This window comes from Gymnoscopelus braueri, assembly GCF_963280865.1.
Source record: "Gymnoscopelus braueri genome assembly, chromosome: 21".
Taxonomy (NCBI): domain Eukaryota; kingdom Metazoa; phylum Chordata; class Actinopteri; order Myctophiformes; family Myctophidae; genus Gymnoscopelus; species Gymnoscopelus braueri.
Window position 1 is genome coordinate 24,017,665 of NC_137623.1, and position 16,041 is coordinate 24,033,705.

A 16,041-nucleotide genomic window follows, 5' to 3' on the forward strand; every position below is an offset into this window, starting at 1 on the left:
TTCGATTCCCGCAGGGGACGCTGTGGGCGTGTTCTCTCCTCCGCGTCATCAGTGCCCATACCCTAGGTGGGGTTGGCGAAAGGGCCTTTCTGTGTGGAGTTTGCATGTTCTCCCCGTGTCTCCTAGGGTAGGTACCCTCACAAAAACATGTAGTAATCCTGGTCACTATACTGCCTCCCCCTGGCCAGCCGGGGCGCCTGATGGAGGGGAAAGGAACTGGTTGGAATAACGTGTTCCTTCCACGCGCTACGTCCAACCAGGGAAACTCTCCCCTGTCAGGTGACAAGAAGGTCAGTTGGCTCTCATGCATTGAAGGAGGCATGAGCTCGGCCCTGGCCTCCCTAGGTTGGCAGAGGGAAGGTAGTGCCCAGGATTACATAGACAATTGGCACTGGGTGTAAAAAATGGGGTTACAAAATCGTGGGATAAAAAAAAAAAAAATTATAATAATAATAATAATAATATATATGTATTAAAAGATTTGTACAAATGTTTAAAAAAAAATACAAGCCAATAACGCATTATGAGCTTGTATATCTGCTATTTTTGAATAGCCACAGTATAAAATAAATGGTTATAGCTCAAATCTAAAATGACACAGATGCGTTCCTAGATTGAAGGGGTTAAGGACGGCTGGTCAGCAGAAAGCTAAAGTCCAAGGCGACTCCCAGACAGAAGACACACTGAACCGTCAGAGAGGAGAAGCGTTTGAAGTCAGGTGAAAACCTAGCGTGTTCAAAAAAAGCGTTACTTTTCCAGGAAATGGACAAAAGGACGTGTATTTCCAATGGATCAAATCTCAAATGTAGTTATTATTTATTCCAGTGGTTCTCAAAGTGGGGCCCGGGGGGACCCCCAGGGGTCAATACAGCATCACAATCATTTTAACCATTTAATTCATATTTTATAACGTTGGCTATTCAAAAATAGCAGAAGTACAAGCTCAAAGCGAGCTTGTACTTCTGCTATTTTTAAAATGTGATTATTATTCTCTTTACACAAATCTTCTCTTCTGTGGGTCCCTGGCACAAAACATTTTCAGATGGGGGTCCGCGGAAAAATACATGTGACCTCTAGAAGAGAACATCTGCTATTTTTGAATGATTGTGATGCTATATTAAAAAGGTAGGGTAAGTGATTTTGGGGTTTTTGTTAAAAAGGTTAAAGTTCTATATTATGATAGTAATCATTGCTACAGAGCGTTCGTTCGGTCACAGGGGTCTCTCCAGCTCTGTAGTAAACAGAATATAGTAAATTTTCAGGTAGGTGACAAACTTTAAGCCAATCGGGAGAGCGCACTTAAAATGGATTTTCTGTTTAAGAGCTGGAGAGACGGAGGAGACTCATTTTACTGAACAAACACTCGTTTGCCATAGCCATGAGTACTATCAGAATATAGAGCTATTTAACACTTATTTTAACAAAAGTAAATCACTTACCCTACCTTTAACTACTTTTCCAGGGGACCCCCCACCCCCCAGAAGGACCCGTGGCCTGGCCCCCACTTTTAGAACCACTGACCTAGACTGCTACTATAGAGACCGCAACAGTCTTTTAAGTCAGAGAGAGGCATTATTTAAGTAATGAAATAAAAGGTTGTGAAAGAAAGAGCTCATGGCTCATCATAATCACATAATGCATGATGTTTCTTGGAAAAGAAGAAGAAAAAGACATGTCATGGGGGTTGTGGAGTGGAGTTCATGGGAGTTAATTTGCTTTGCCATTACAAAATAGCCAGGAACAAAACAGCATGACAGCATTTGAGATGAATTTGAATTCCTCACCGAGCATTAGTTGCTCTGATTGAATCAATCAATTAATCAATCAATCAATCAATCAATCAATAAATAAATTACTCAATCAATCTGCCTGGTATTGATTAAAGGTTTGATTTGGTCAGTAGAAATAAAACAATGGTGATTATTTATAAACGGAAATAGAAACAGAAATACAGATGGCTTCCAGGAAAGGTAACTCTCACTTTATCTTAAATGGCTTATTTAGACACACACGCCCTGTTCCACGTTGCTGCCAGAAATCAGAAAAGAGCCAACAGCACAAAATGAGTTTCTGACAGGAGAGAGCCTAGGGTCAGAGTAAACTGGCTATGTAGCTATACTGTACATATAGATGTCAAAGTATGAACACAAATCATAAATCATAGCGATGTGAGGCCATGCCCTAGGCGGTTTCACGGGTTCCTAGACTTTTACATGCCAAGGATGTCTATAAAAACTAACCCATTGCATAACGGGCTGGTGGTGTGTCTTCTGATGGCTAGCGCTGACGTTACGTAATGATAGAACAAAGTCTCTTCTCTTCTATCAGCTGAGGAAACATGCTTATCTGCGAACACAGCACGTCACGTGTCCTCTTCCTCCAACTCACTACATCAGACAGTCCTTCTCAGATGGACAACAAAGAAATGATGAGGAAACTATATAAGACCTGATTCACAGACTGCTGAACAATCTGGCTAATAAACATTAAATACTGTACGTGCGCTTGAGGTTGGTATTGGTCAGTATCTGCAGAGTGACTACTACAGGGGGGCCTCTTGTGAATGGAGTTCGTTACTTCCCGCCCTGTTCTCCACCCTCTCATCTTAAGAGTTATTTTTAAAACACTTCCTGCTCTCTCACGACGGTCACATTCTCCTATAGTTAACCCTGGCCAGCGAGAGAGAGAGTCCTTCCTTGTTAGGGGACAGCCATCTGTATTTGTGATGGCAAAATGAACAACCCTGGAGGTGGGCAGCTCGAGCGGGAGGGAGAAGCGCACTTGACGCCTGGGCGCGCCAACAGGCTTCGGCTGCTGGTCCTTCGTCGTCAGGACACATATAACATACACACAGGGTTACACTCAGTGGAGAAACAACGCACAAAAAAGGACAGAGATGCTACTGCGTAGACATGTAAATGACATTTCGTGATCACATGCATGGAACTAACAAGAGACGAGACGGTGATGCTGAAAAATGTTGTATGAAGATATGGATATATATCTGAATATATATCTGTGTGTTGAGGGGAAATTAGCTCTGGTCCAGAGCGTTAGCGAGTTCTCTCTAACGCTCTGCCAGGCACGCTGCTATTACTATTGCTATTACTACCGTCCGAGGTCTCCAACTGTAGGAAAAACAAAGAAAACGATTTCGCTACTCACCGAAACAAAGGCAGTTTTATGGTATTTTATATTGACAAGATCTGTAGAGGGCGCACTTGAGTGAATGAAAACATTTTCCGTCTAGCGGACATATTTTATTTTCTGCCCAAAAAGTGTTTTTTACACGAAAGGTGGCGTTCCGAGACGTATCCCACCACGGAAAATAGTCTTTCAACATCATAAAACTGCCTTTGTTTCGGTGAGTAGCTAAATCGTTTTCCTTATTTTTCCTACAGTTGGAGACTGTCGCACGGTAGTGGAAGTTTCGGTCTATGGGAATAGCGCCGCGCCTGGCAGAGAGAACTCGCTAACGCTCTGGACCAGAGCTAAGCGGTATATGAGTCGCTGGTGGCGTTCTCACCCTTAAAGCCAAGACGGCCGCCTTGCCCTCTTCGCTCTCTTCATCCAGCTCATCGTCGCTCCACTCCCACTCGCCGTCCTCCGTTTTATGCAGTCGACCACTGGAGCCTGGCACTCGACGCACCTGTTCACACACACACAGACAGAATTATGTCACACTAGCAGCAGCGTGGTAATTCATTTGGCATGCATTTGTATTATTACCAGTGTTAATTTTGTAGTCTTTTTGAATAAAATTCCATTTAGTTTTAGTCACATATTAGTCATCTGAAATGTTTTAGTGTTAGTTAAGTAAAGTTTCAGTTGACTAACTATCATAACATTTTAGTCGACTAAATCTACAGTTAATTTAGTCGACTAAAATGTATCTTGGCAGGCCGTGATGGCGTCGTAATGCCTGATTTATACTTTATGCCAAAAACAGCAGATCTACAAGCTCACAATGCGTTGCGCTGCCTGCGACGCGTTGTGAGCTTGTAGATCTGCTATTTTCATAGCACGACACCCACGTGCAGCCAAGTATAAAATGACTTGTCTTTGTTCTACTGGATCTCTTCTCCGTCCCAAACATTTTAGTCTAGTTTTTATTTGTTGACAAAATTGTCAATATATTTACTCATAGTTTTAGTCATCATAGCTTACGTTTTCGTCAGTGAAAAAAGCTAGTCAACAAAATATTTCCGTCATAGTTTTAGTCGACAAAATGAACGATTTATTACTGATAAAAGCAGCATGAAATACTTGAGACCTCTTTGCATCCTCACCCTTTTCGACCTCTCATTTATTGTGGGCGCTCTTTGCAGTAGCCTCTCTTGTAAATACTCATTGTTCTGCCATAAAGAAGGAAGGATGTTAATGACAATCACCATCATGACAAAGTAGGGCACAAACACAGTCAAAGTAATATAATGATGACCGCTATCTGCAATTAGCACTTTTACAAAAACAACTTAGACATAAAAACTACCAACGAGCAAAATATGAGCAATTCAATGAAGAAATAAGAAAATAGAAGGAATAATAGAAGAAAATGAACAATGAAAGCAAAATCTAGCTGTCCATTCCAGGTACAGTATCAACTTAACAGTTGATTTGATGCAGACTTCCACGTCCCTCTTATTATTCGGCCATGTACAGGATAGAACCTATTAAAATGACCATCACTGTATCTGATTCCCATGTATATACTGTACTGTAGATAACATCAACATTTTACTAAATAATAACTGAGGAAGTGCAAAATGTCATGTCTATTAGGCAGTGGTGGAAAAAGTACTCAAATTCTTTACTTAGTAAAAGTACCAATACTGCAATATAGAAGTACTCCTGTTACAAGTAAATGTCCAGAATTCTAAATGTACTTGAGTAAAAGTACAAACGTTTTGGCATCAAAATATACTTAAAGTACCAAAAGTAAAAGTACTAAAATATTTTCAAATAGCCTAGGTACACAATAGGGCTAAAGTGGTTAATGTATGTTTTTTAATATAATAATTTGCATCTGAAAAGTAACTAGTACCTAAAGTTTTCAAATAATTGTAGTGGAGTAAAACTACAATATTTGCCTCTGAGATGTAGTGGAGTAGAAGTAAAAGTATTGGAAATTGGAAATACTCAAGTAAAGTACAAATACCTCAAATTTTTACTTAAGTACAGCACTTAAGTAAATGTACTTAGTTACTTTACACCACTGCTATTAGGGTGTTTTGGTTCCAAATATGAGACCATGTGCCACTGTCTGCTCCAGGTGTGTGCACGGCACAGGCCCTACTGTTTATTTATTCATACCAAGCAGGAGAGGGCAGGAAACGACCATGTGCTACCAAAAAATGATTCTCGCCCTCTGCTGTACATGTGGAGTACTGCAAACCTTACTGCTGACCAGGGTCGTCGCGTACAGCAAACCTAAGTTGGATTTGGGCCGTGTAAAGTGCTGAGCCAGCGCTCTAGTTGTTCCCGTTAGTAGCGTGCGTACAGGACAAGCCCGGAAGCTGGAGATATAGGGCTGCTTATCCCTGCCTTTGTTAGAAACCGCACTCCACGCCACGGCCAGTAATGAGAGGAATGCTGCACTGACCTCAGCTGGGGACGAGGCATTTGGACCGGCAGGGCCCATGTGAGAACCAGCGTGGTAAGCGCCCCCCAAACACCTCAGGGATGTGTTCAACACATTATTTTTGATTGTGATGAATGGGAACAGGTAACACAAGAGAATATGATTCACTTTTTATCCCTGGCTGGCGCCTATTGTGGAAGTTGACTGAGGGGGGAGACGATGCTGACTCACTGAGCCGGCGTTTTAAGTCTTTAAGAAGTCAGGAGGAGGAACAGCCACTTACCTTTGCTTTCTGAAAGAATTTATGCTTCAGCAACTCCGATGACGTGGGCCTGAAAAAACAACACGACGACAGTGAATCACCTCTCCTTTTTTTTCAGACCTGTCTTTTTCAAAGTCCCACTGATAGAAACACGGCAGCGTTTGTTGTCTGAGAAGTCTTGAACTGTAGTGTAACAAAATGATTACCCCCTGTGTACGGCGTACTGTGAACATTACGATAAAATACACCCACATTCTGTAAATAGTAGCAGTCGATAGACTGAATTACCGTAGTACCTAGCCAAAAATATGAATGCCTTAGAACGAATGCTCTCAATAGACTTACTAACTTAAATCATATCACACATCGCTTTTTTTTGTTGTTGTCTGGAAGCAGGAACAAGACTGCAAGGACTTTTTTGATGTTATGCTTTTAGACAAAGTGTTTGACTGTACTCGTGCCGTTTTTACATTTCTGTCTAATAAAATTTAAAAAGAAATCAATCAAACACCTTTTCTCAGGCTCCTTCTGTAGACACAGGGAGATCATTTTCCTGAAGGATTTGCCGTATTTCTTCACAATCTCCTTGTCTGTGATGCCCGTCTCCAGGCTTGGGGGGTCGTTCTGCAGGGTCAGCATCAATACCTGCAAACGTATTCATCCACAAACACACAAGTAGACAAACATTCAGGGAGGATCCAAAGACATTTGGTTTGTGTCCACCTGTCCATTTGTGTAAGTCAGCTGAGGGTATAGGCCTGTCTTAACACATTCCCTGCCATTGACATAGGTCTGAATCACGCTAGAGGGGCGGCAGTGGCTCAGGGGTAGAGTGGCCGGGTTGGGAACCGCAGGGTTCCCAGTACGATCCCGCTCTCCCCCAGAGTTAGTGTCGAAGTGTCCTTGAGCAAGACGCTGAACCCCTAATTGCTCCCGATGAACAGGTTTGGTGCCTTGCATGGTTTCCTCCATAGACATATAAAGGTAGATGCCTCCTCCGGCTCTGAGGCATCTGTATCTCGGGCGACATTTTAGAGGAGGCAAGCTTCCGCGTGTGTCACAGAAAGGGGTGTTCGGTAGACCAAACAGAGGCAGGTGGAGGTAGGTCTTTTCGTAACCCAGCCCTTAACCCTTTAACCCATTAAGACCTGAGGCGATTCTTTTTTTTTTCTTCAAAATCCTAAGTTTTTTAAAAAAAAACTAAAAAAAAAAAAAATCACACATTTTCAAAAATAGCAGATCTACAAGCTCATAGCGCGGCACCGAGTGCCGCGCTATGAGCTTGTATATCTGCTATTTTTAAATAGCCAAAGAAGTCTAAAGTGACACAGATGCGTTCCAGTTAAGAGGCAGCCTTGCAGCAACTAGTCAAGTTAGACGCGCTGTGATTGGCCAGTGGTCAACGCGCTGTGATTGGCCGGTGGTCAACGCGCTGTGATTGGCCAGTAGTCACTTTGAGTGGCAGCGTGCCTCCTCCAAAATGGCGGCCGCGATACAGGTCGCTCCAAACGAACTGCAGAGGTCAATGCGGTGTCTAGGTTTCTATATCTATGGTTTCCTCCACTATCGGTGTATGAATGTGTGTGTGAATGGGTGAATGTAATGCACAATCTATGTAAAGTGCCTTGGATGAAAGCGCTATATAAATGCACCATTTACCATTTAGCGGGCGCTCTTCGCCAACCTATGAATGATCCCCCTGACTGCGAGAGAATGATAGAAGCAGGAATGACATCATCCCCAAAAAAAGGCACTCCATCCACTACCATGTTATGAGATGTAGAAAAACAGACCTAGCTCGCATTTCTTCTTTCTTTGATGAAAACGAGCCATATTCAACTGGCGATTACAACAGAATGGACGACCGTGGTAAAAATGTTTTTGTTTCGGGTGGATAGACGAGACCCTCCCCCTCCCCCGCAGACAGCCTTTGTTTACATCCGTGTGTCCACAACGTGGCTTCCGTGGCTCGTCAAAATAAGGCAATAAGGCGTTTTTGGCAAAGAAATACATTTTTACAAAAAAAAAATCTAAAATTATTCTTTATTTTTGGGGGTTTTCCGTTCGTCACAAAGAACCAGGATATAACATTTTTAACAAAAGTTGCTGTTCCATTCACTTCAATGTTAAAAAATAAACGGAAAAAAAAAAAAAAAAAAAAAAAATCTAAGTTTAAATTGTAAACGTGCTGGCAGTCTGAGTACAAAAAAATAAATAACTCTGGCAGTTTAAGAGTTAATTAATACCTGGCAGATAATGTGTTCAGTCCAGTGACTAATACTGTATCTACCCTTGACCAGGGAATCCCCTTTGGTAGAGGGGTTTGTTTTCCCATGCAGGAGACCCAGACTCAAATCCAGGTGGTTACACATGTATGAATTTGGTTCACATCAGTGGTGGACAGTAACTAAGTACATTTACTTAAGTACTCTGTACTTAGGTTATGACTTTTACTCCACTGCATTTCAAATAGAAATATTGTTCTTTTGACTCGCACTACATTTCTAGGAAGGGACTCTTGGGACCAAAGAGTTGGGCTGGTTCCCATTACTCACCTTCATGGGGGGGTATTTGTGATAAGGCGCAGCCCCTGAGGCGAGCTCAATGGCTGTGATCCCAAAACTCCAGATATCTGCTTTGAAGTCGTAACCCCTCACCTGCAGAAAAACAGAAACCATCCACATCATGAACAAATCAGTTTGGCTTCCAATCCCACAGCGAGATGCATGCTGAGCATGAGGTCATGTCTTGACCACAATGTTAAAAATTTAATTTTCGAGAGTACATTATTTTAGACAGATGCTAGGTTCATTGTTTACCTGGAATCCTATAGTTTCGATGTACAGACTATTATTTTGATAGTACATTGTTTAGGCTGATGTTCTTGGTTTACCTGTGATCCTATAGTTTACTGAGGCACTATACCGTCTCTGCATAAATTGTATGAGACCAGTTAGTGAATGTCCTTTTTTTTTGGAAGAGTGCAACACGCTTCACAGTTCAAAGTAGCATTCCGCCCCCGTCTTTTTTGGACTTTCAGCAGGTTTAAACATGACCCTTTGTTGACAATAAATCATGGGAAGAGCTGTGAATCAAGAAACTCATCTGAACGATGACAATTTGTGGAAAGAGTAAAGACTTAAGCTCCTTACACACCGGGGGCGATTTTTTCATGCAAATAATATGTTTTTTTTAAAAACCTTATAAAGTCAATGGAAGCTTCCATGGAGCGAAAAAGCGAAGCGAAAAAGCGTCTTTTATTTATTCGGAACGAGACAGAATTTTGCGTATATTCGCATTATCGCCGGTGTGTAATGACCTTAAGTTAATCAAAATCACTCTGTTGCAGCACTAGTGGTTGTGTTAGCTTGTTTATGCTAGGTAGCTTGGAAGGTAAAAGTAATAAAAGAGCATACGGAGGGTCGCAATTTTAACTAGCACATGGAGGCCTCTATGAGACTAACCTTCTGCTGGTTGTATTTTCTAATGTTTTTTCATGCACTGGTAACCATTATGTCATTGTGACATAAAGTTAGCAGGCCTCGGGGCGCCTGGTGGCTCAACCAGTTAGTGCACTAACCACATGCTCCTTGTGAGTTGCAAGGGCCGGGGTTCAATTCCGACTCCCGCCGTCACGTCTCGCGCGTCTCCCCCCCCCCCTCTCTCTCTCTCTCTCTCTCTCTCTGCCCTCAGGTTTCCTGTCTCTCTACACTCTCCTGAATAAAGCAGAAAATGCCAAAAACAATTATCTTTAAAAAAAGGTTACCAGTTAAAGGTAGGGTAAGTGAATTTTTTTAGTACAATATTCTGATAGTAATCATTGCTACAGAGCGTGTGTTCGGTCACAGGGGTCTCTCCAGCTCTTTAGTATACAGAATATAGTACATTTTCAGGTAGGTGACACATTTTAAACCAATCAGGAGAGAGCACTGAAAATGCATTTTCTGTTTAATGAAGAGCTGGAGAGACATGGGAGACTCCTTTTACTGAACAAACACTCTATAGCAATGAGTACTATCAGAATATAGAGCTATTTAACACTTATTTTTAACAAATAACTAAATAACTTACCCTACCTTTAACTCCTAGCACAGCGGAGACAAACCTGCTACAGATTTAAAAGGGTTAAAAAAAAAGAAGAAAAAAAAGAAGCTACATCAACGTAGATCTTTAAGTTCATTTCGGGGTGTATTTTTCCTTTAAGACGGAAATGGGATCATTTTGTGAATTAGCTAGGTCTATATGCAATGCATAACATAAGCCTTCCCTCCTGTCAGTGACTTTATCATTTTAAAGAATGCATAATCTGCAAATACAGATCCCTGAATATTAGGGCGGCTGAATGCTTAAAGGCATTCTAGGCAACATTAAGCCTAAATGTTAAAAATATTTATATATATATTTTTTTGCATTTTTTCCCCTCTATCAGCCACTATATAATGATGCTGGGGTGTTTTCCTGCATTGAAACACAGTCCTCTTTCTGACTGTTTGACAACAGTTTTTTTCTTTTTGTTGATCTCTGAACTTGCCTAGAATCCCTTTAAATCATAAGAGACTGTAAGCTATAGCTAGAGGGATCAAAATGCTTTCATAAAAAGACTTGCAGCATTCACTAAAACAAACCCAAGTAGAAATGCGTGCTGTGTACTCCTCAAATATTTCTGTTATCTCTGCTGTAGGCAACAGAGGCGAGGCCAGATCCTTTTGTGTCTTTGTTGTTTGCGAACGGTTCCACCTCGGATCAGCACAGAGAGCACGCACCTGTTCCTAGGCCTGTCATAATTATCACATAATCGTCTAATCGCAATTATTTTATATAATTGAGCTTATAGATCGGCTATTTTCAGTAGTAATGTTTATTTTTAAGTATAAAGTAATTAAATATGTGTTATTTGTCATATCTGCCCTGTGCAACTTTTGTTTTCGAAAAGCTAAAAGCCAAACAGAAATGTAATTTTAGTTCCATTAACTTTCTTTTTTTTTTTTTTTACTTTGTTTTTATTATTTTTTCTTTTTTAGAACAGGTAGGTCATGTTGGGCATCACATTACATTAAATGAGTACATTTCAGTTATATTTTAACACTCATATGTTGCGGGCTATTCAGTCCAGAGCAGAGGGATCCTAAGCTAAAGTAACTTCAGTTCTCTTGTTGAGAGATCTCAGTTTGATTGTCTTTGTTGTTAAAGTCCATGATAATTTGCCAGTAGATATTCCAATGATACACTCCTGAGTTTTGGAGCAGGTTTCCAAATATTGCAGAAAGGAATGTATGTAGGAAAGAAAATATATAAGCATATACGTATAGAAATAAAAAACAAGAAGTAAAAAGTACAGGAAAAAAGTATATAACATAAAACAATTATAATACTAATAATAATAATTCAAGCAGTGTACCTCCACACATAGCACAGATTCACGTACTTGTACATATATATAAACCCCTACATCTTTAATGGTCTTTCACAGAATATCCATTCTCATATGTAATATCCATTTTAACCAGTATTTATACAATTTATCCATACAGAGTCTTACAGAATATGTTAGTTTCTCCATTTCGTATATGTTCTGCACAATGGCTATCCACTCCCCCTTTGTTGGTGAATTTTTGTCCAGCCATTTCCTGGTTATAGCCTTCTTGCCGGATACCAATAGTATTTTAAGAAGGTATTTATCTGCGGTGCTAAATTTGGTTGGTATGTTACTCAGGTAAATATTGGTAAAAGTACATTCAAGTTCAGAACCCATTATCGTGTTGATATCTGATACGATCTCTAGCCAGTAGTTTTGGGTTATTGGACAGTCCCAGAATATATGGAAGTGGTCAGCCATTGTCTTATTGCAGTCTCTCCAGCAGTTCCCTGACTCTGGTGTACCGTTTTGTAAGTATTTTCCCCTTGGAGTAATAAAGAACCTAATCATGTTCTTCCATGAGAACTCTCTCCAAAGGCCAGAACTAGTGGTAGTGGTTGTTATATTACATATATTCAGCCATTCATCCTCTGTTAGGGTTATGCCTGCTTCTTCTTCCCATTTAAGTTTAACATAGAGGGTGGAGTGGTTCCTAGCGGTCTGTATACTTGAATAGATTCTTGATACCAGTTTTTTGGTGGTATTGCCTTTATAGGCATCCATGAAAATATTGATTGATTGGAAATTTGTAATCGACAGTCCTACCTGTTCCATGACCTCTGGAGCCATCCAGCATGGCGTTCCCACAAACGTTTTGCGCACTTTATTTCGGGTGATGTCGCCACCTGTAGCTAGAAAGGCACTGACGCCGAAGTCTGTGAAAACGGGGAAGCAGAGGGGAGGGGGGGATGGGGAGGGTGTGAGAAACACAATAGAATCCCGGTAGAAAGAAAATGAGTCAAAGCTGACCAATTCCTAATCCAGTAATATGTAACTCAAGAGCAACGCCACAGACAATGGATTCCGTACAGTCAGCAAAGCTAATTATATTTCACACACTGGTTCTATTGTGAAGAGGTACCGAGATGATCTAGCTATGACTCAATGTACGCCGTTGACTCATGAGGCTGGAAATGAGGCTGCAGCGCAAGGGAATGTAGCAACAAGCTAGCTAATCCTTCACACCTAATCTGGGTCACCACCACCAAGTGACAGGTAACAGGAGCCTTGCAGCCAAAATACCTGCAATTTGCACGGAGCCATCTTCTCCAAGTAGAATGTTTCCAGCCTTCACGTCCCTGTCAAGATAAGACAAAGACTTTCTTTAATATACTGTATAGCCTGTTATTTTACCTGTAGATGTCAAGAAAAACATGGATGAATGTCTTCCACCTTCTGCTCATTTGATTTACAGCAGTGGTTTTCCAACTTTTTCCATGTCAAGGACCCCTATATTAATATGTACCGTATTTGCCCGCGAACCCCCATCGGAAAATAGATTTGTGTTGTTAAAATTCTTCAAAAATATTCCAAATTTTCTGATTTTATAGCAGAGCTGCAAGCTCACAGCGGTGAGCTTGTGGATCGTAGATATCTTCAAATAGGCAATGTATATAGGTTTAACCCATTAAGATTCTACAAATGTCTTCTAAATCCCAACAGTATTCTGAAAAACCTGTTTCTATATCAGTGGTCGAAGGTTCTCAATCTTTTTCATGTCAAGGACCCCAAAATTATATGTATTTGGCCACCGACCCCCATCTCAATATGTTGTTCCAGGCACCCCCAGAAGCAAAGATTTGAGTTAAAAATGTTTGCTTTAAAAGAATATATATTCAAAGATTTGCACACATTTTCAAGATTTCTCTAAAATAGCAGATCTACAAGCTCATAGCGCGGCACTCGGTGCCGCGCTATGAGCTTGTATATCTGCTATTTTTGAATAGCCAAAGTGTAAAATAATGCTTTTTAGCTAAAATAAAAAAATGACACAGATGCGTTCCAGGTCTTAATGGGTTAAAGTGGTTAAACTTATTTTGATGCTACATTGACTCATTTTGCCTCCTCAAGGACCCCTGAGGGGTCCCCGGACCCCACTTTGGGAACCACTGATTTGCAGTATATTTCAGCCATTTATCAAGTGCTCTTATTCGGAGTGATATACTGAGCAATTAATATGCACATTAGGGCAATGCAGTTAAATCGAAAGTACGCAAAAGTCAAAGATTTTATGTTCCACCGTGAAACTTGCCAATTATTTCAAGCATCTTATTTGGTTGCCAAATGCACCTTGCCCTCGTCTCCTCACAATCATGCGAGGGTTAACAAGCAGAACATTATATAACCCACCACACCATCCATCCATACATCAGGCTCACAGAAGCCATTACGTTCCATTCGGCCAAACATATGGCACCGATTAGTACAATGAGCAACAACAACAAAAAAAGATGGAAAACGTCTTTTTCCACAAAATATCATCATTATCAATCATTTTAATTCAAATGGGTGACTATAACGATGCAGTCCTAAAGCATATAGCTATTTCACTAGCTTTTATGGGCATAAAACGTATAACCTTTTACTGTAAGTCTTCAATCCAGGAATGCATCTCTGTCATTTTAGATTTCTTTGGCTATTCAAAAATAGCAGATATACAAGCTCATAGCGCGGCACCGAGTGCCGCGCTATGAGCTTGTAGATCTGCTATTTTTGAATGTTTTGAACATTTGTAACTCAAATCTTTGCTTCTGGGGCCCCTGGAACAAAATATTTGACAAATGTTCGCTTTACAAATATATATATATATATTCAAAAGATTTGCAAAAAAAAGAAATCACGATTTTTCTAAAATGGCAGATCTACAAGCTCATAGCTATGAGCTTGTAGATCTGCTATTTTTGAATATCCAAATAATAGTAGTTTCTCGAGGCTACTAGGCTACCCTGGATTCCACCAGTGGATTGAGAACACAGTGATTCAACGCATGCATAAGTTCCCTGGGTACAGAGGATGGTAGGTTGACCCAACCCGACACAGTTCCTGAACATTTTGTCAGGTTCAGCAACTCTCTTCACAAGCCATTTGAAATTTAATGTGAGGTCTTAAACCTGGAAATGCGCAGTCAGTATTTTAATTCCACAGGGATTTCAGAGCTCTCATCCTTCCTGCTCAGTGCTCAGGTTTTTTCCTTCTTTATTAGCGCCCAATGCAGTCTCCACATAAATGCTCATGGCGACGATAAGAGGATTCAGCAGGGTGCACACACACACACTCTCCCTCCTTCCCTCATTGCTCGCTCACACAGGCTCGCACACCTCGCTAGCTAGACAGAGTTGTCATGGCGACAGACTAACGGTAAAGTCTGACCAAAGGGGTCAAGTGAAAGACGAGGAAATAAAAAGGTACGCTTAACCCATTAAGACCTGAGGCTGATTCTACAGACGTCTTCTAAATCCAGTTTTCAGAAACACTTATGTTGCTATATCAGTGGTGCTCAAAATGTTTTCAATGTCAAGGACCCCCAAAATGATATGTATTTGGCCGCGGACCCCCATCTCAAAATATTTTGTTCCAGGGACCCCCAGAAGCAAAGATTTGAGTTAAAAAGGTTTGCTTTAAAAAATATACATATTCAAAGATTGTTAAAAAATAGCAGATCTACAAGCTCGTAGCGCGGCACAAAGTGACGCGCTATGAGCTTGTATATCTGATATTTTTGAATAGCTAAAGCATAAAACATGGCTAAAATCAAAAATGACACGGACGCTTTTGAGTAAAAAAATGTTTGTTTTAAACATTTTTATAGTCAAAGATTTGCAAAAATTTTCATTTTTTTTCAAAAATCACAGATCTACAAGCTCGTACGAGATCGTGACGCACTATGAGCTAGTATATCTGTTACTTTTGAATAGCAAAAGTATGCTATATGCCAAAGTGTGCTACTGTGTATCTAAAATGACATATGTTTTCACGGTTTCAATAGCTTAAACAGAGTTGCATCTCAGTAAACACTGGTCCCAGCTCAGAGCAATGGCAATGCTTTCAGGTACTAAATGTTGACAACAAAATACGGGAGAAATTATTTACCACATAGATTAGGAGCCAAAGGATTTGATTATAGAAATTAAACTAGGTATGGTAGTTGTTATGAATAGTTTGTGTATCTTGTGATCAGTAAACACATGTGTTAATCTACTACCATGGCCATCTAATGACGTCTCTCGGCACTAAATACATGTGTTGTCGTCCTAACACATCATGTTCTTTATTGATACGAGATGCATCCGTTAGATTCTGAACATCACGTTCTCTATTCTTATCCTATTATGCTCTGTTCTGTTCTGTTCCTCTCATGTCTCATATCCTCTGGTCACGTCATGGGCCCTATCTTGCTCTGCGCTGCCTTGCCCCTTATGCCTAAACTTTTTTTGGCATTTCTTACTATTTTGAAAAACATTTTAAATCGATCTCCATCGACACAATGTGAGGCTTGTAGATCGACAATTTTAAAGGGGAATTTTGGACCACGGTTTTCTTACCTTTTCTATGTCGTTATGATATCTTAGGATGAATGGTACAGTAGAAAAATGTCATAACTCCATCCCTGGTCCGTCACAGCTTAAAACGTGCGCCAATAGGCCTTGCGATCTACAAGCGTTAGATCGCGTATTTTAATAGCGAGAGCCCGGGCTTAATAGATCTGACGTTCATAGTGACAGAACACTATGCCAAAAAAAAAAAAAAAAAAACGTTAAGTCTCACTAGACGAGATTGAAATCT

The 16,041-nt window shown here is 40.5% G+C and overlaps 1 protein-coding gene across 4 annotated transcripts in view; it reads right to left on the reverse strand.

Moving 5' to 3' along the window:
- The window catches only part of oxsr1b (oxidative stress responsive kinase 1b), an 82,686-nt gene that overhangs the window by 9,839 nt on the left and 56,806 nt on the right, over positions 1–16,041 (reverse strand). For 2 of the 4 annotated variants that reach the window (XM_080418215.1, XM_080418216.1), the window contains exons 5-12: positions 12,502–12,557; positions 12,025–12,134; positions 8,399–8,500; positions 6,355–6,488; positions 5,865–5,913; positions 4,290–4,355; positions 3,527–3,649; positions 2,743–2,820 (exon numbers count right to left, since the gene is read on the reverse strand). In XM_080418215.1, coding sequence (XP_080274341.1) covers positions 2,743–2,820; positions 3,527–3,649; positions 4,290–4,355; positions 5,865–5,913; positions 6,355–6,488; positions 8,399–8,500; positions 12,025–12,134; positions 12,502–12,557 — 718 coding nt within the window. The remainder of the gene's footprint in view (positions 1–2,742; positions 2,821–3,526; positions 3,650–4,289; positions 4,356–5,864; positions 5,914–6,354; positions 6,489–8,398; positions 8,501–12,024; positions 12,135–12,501; positions 12,558–16,041) is intronic. The other 2 variants (XM_080418217.1, XM_080418218.1) reach the window with 1 other exon arrangement.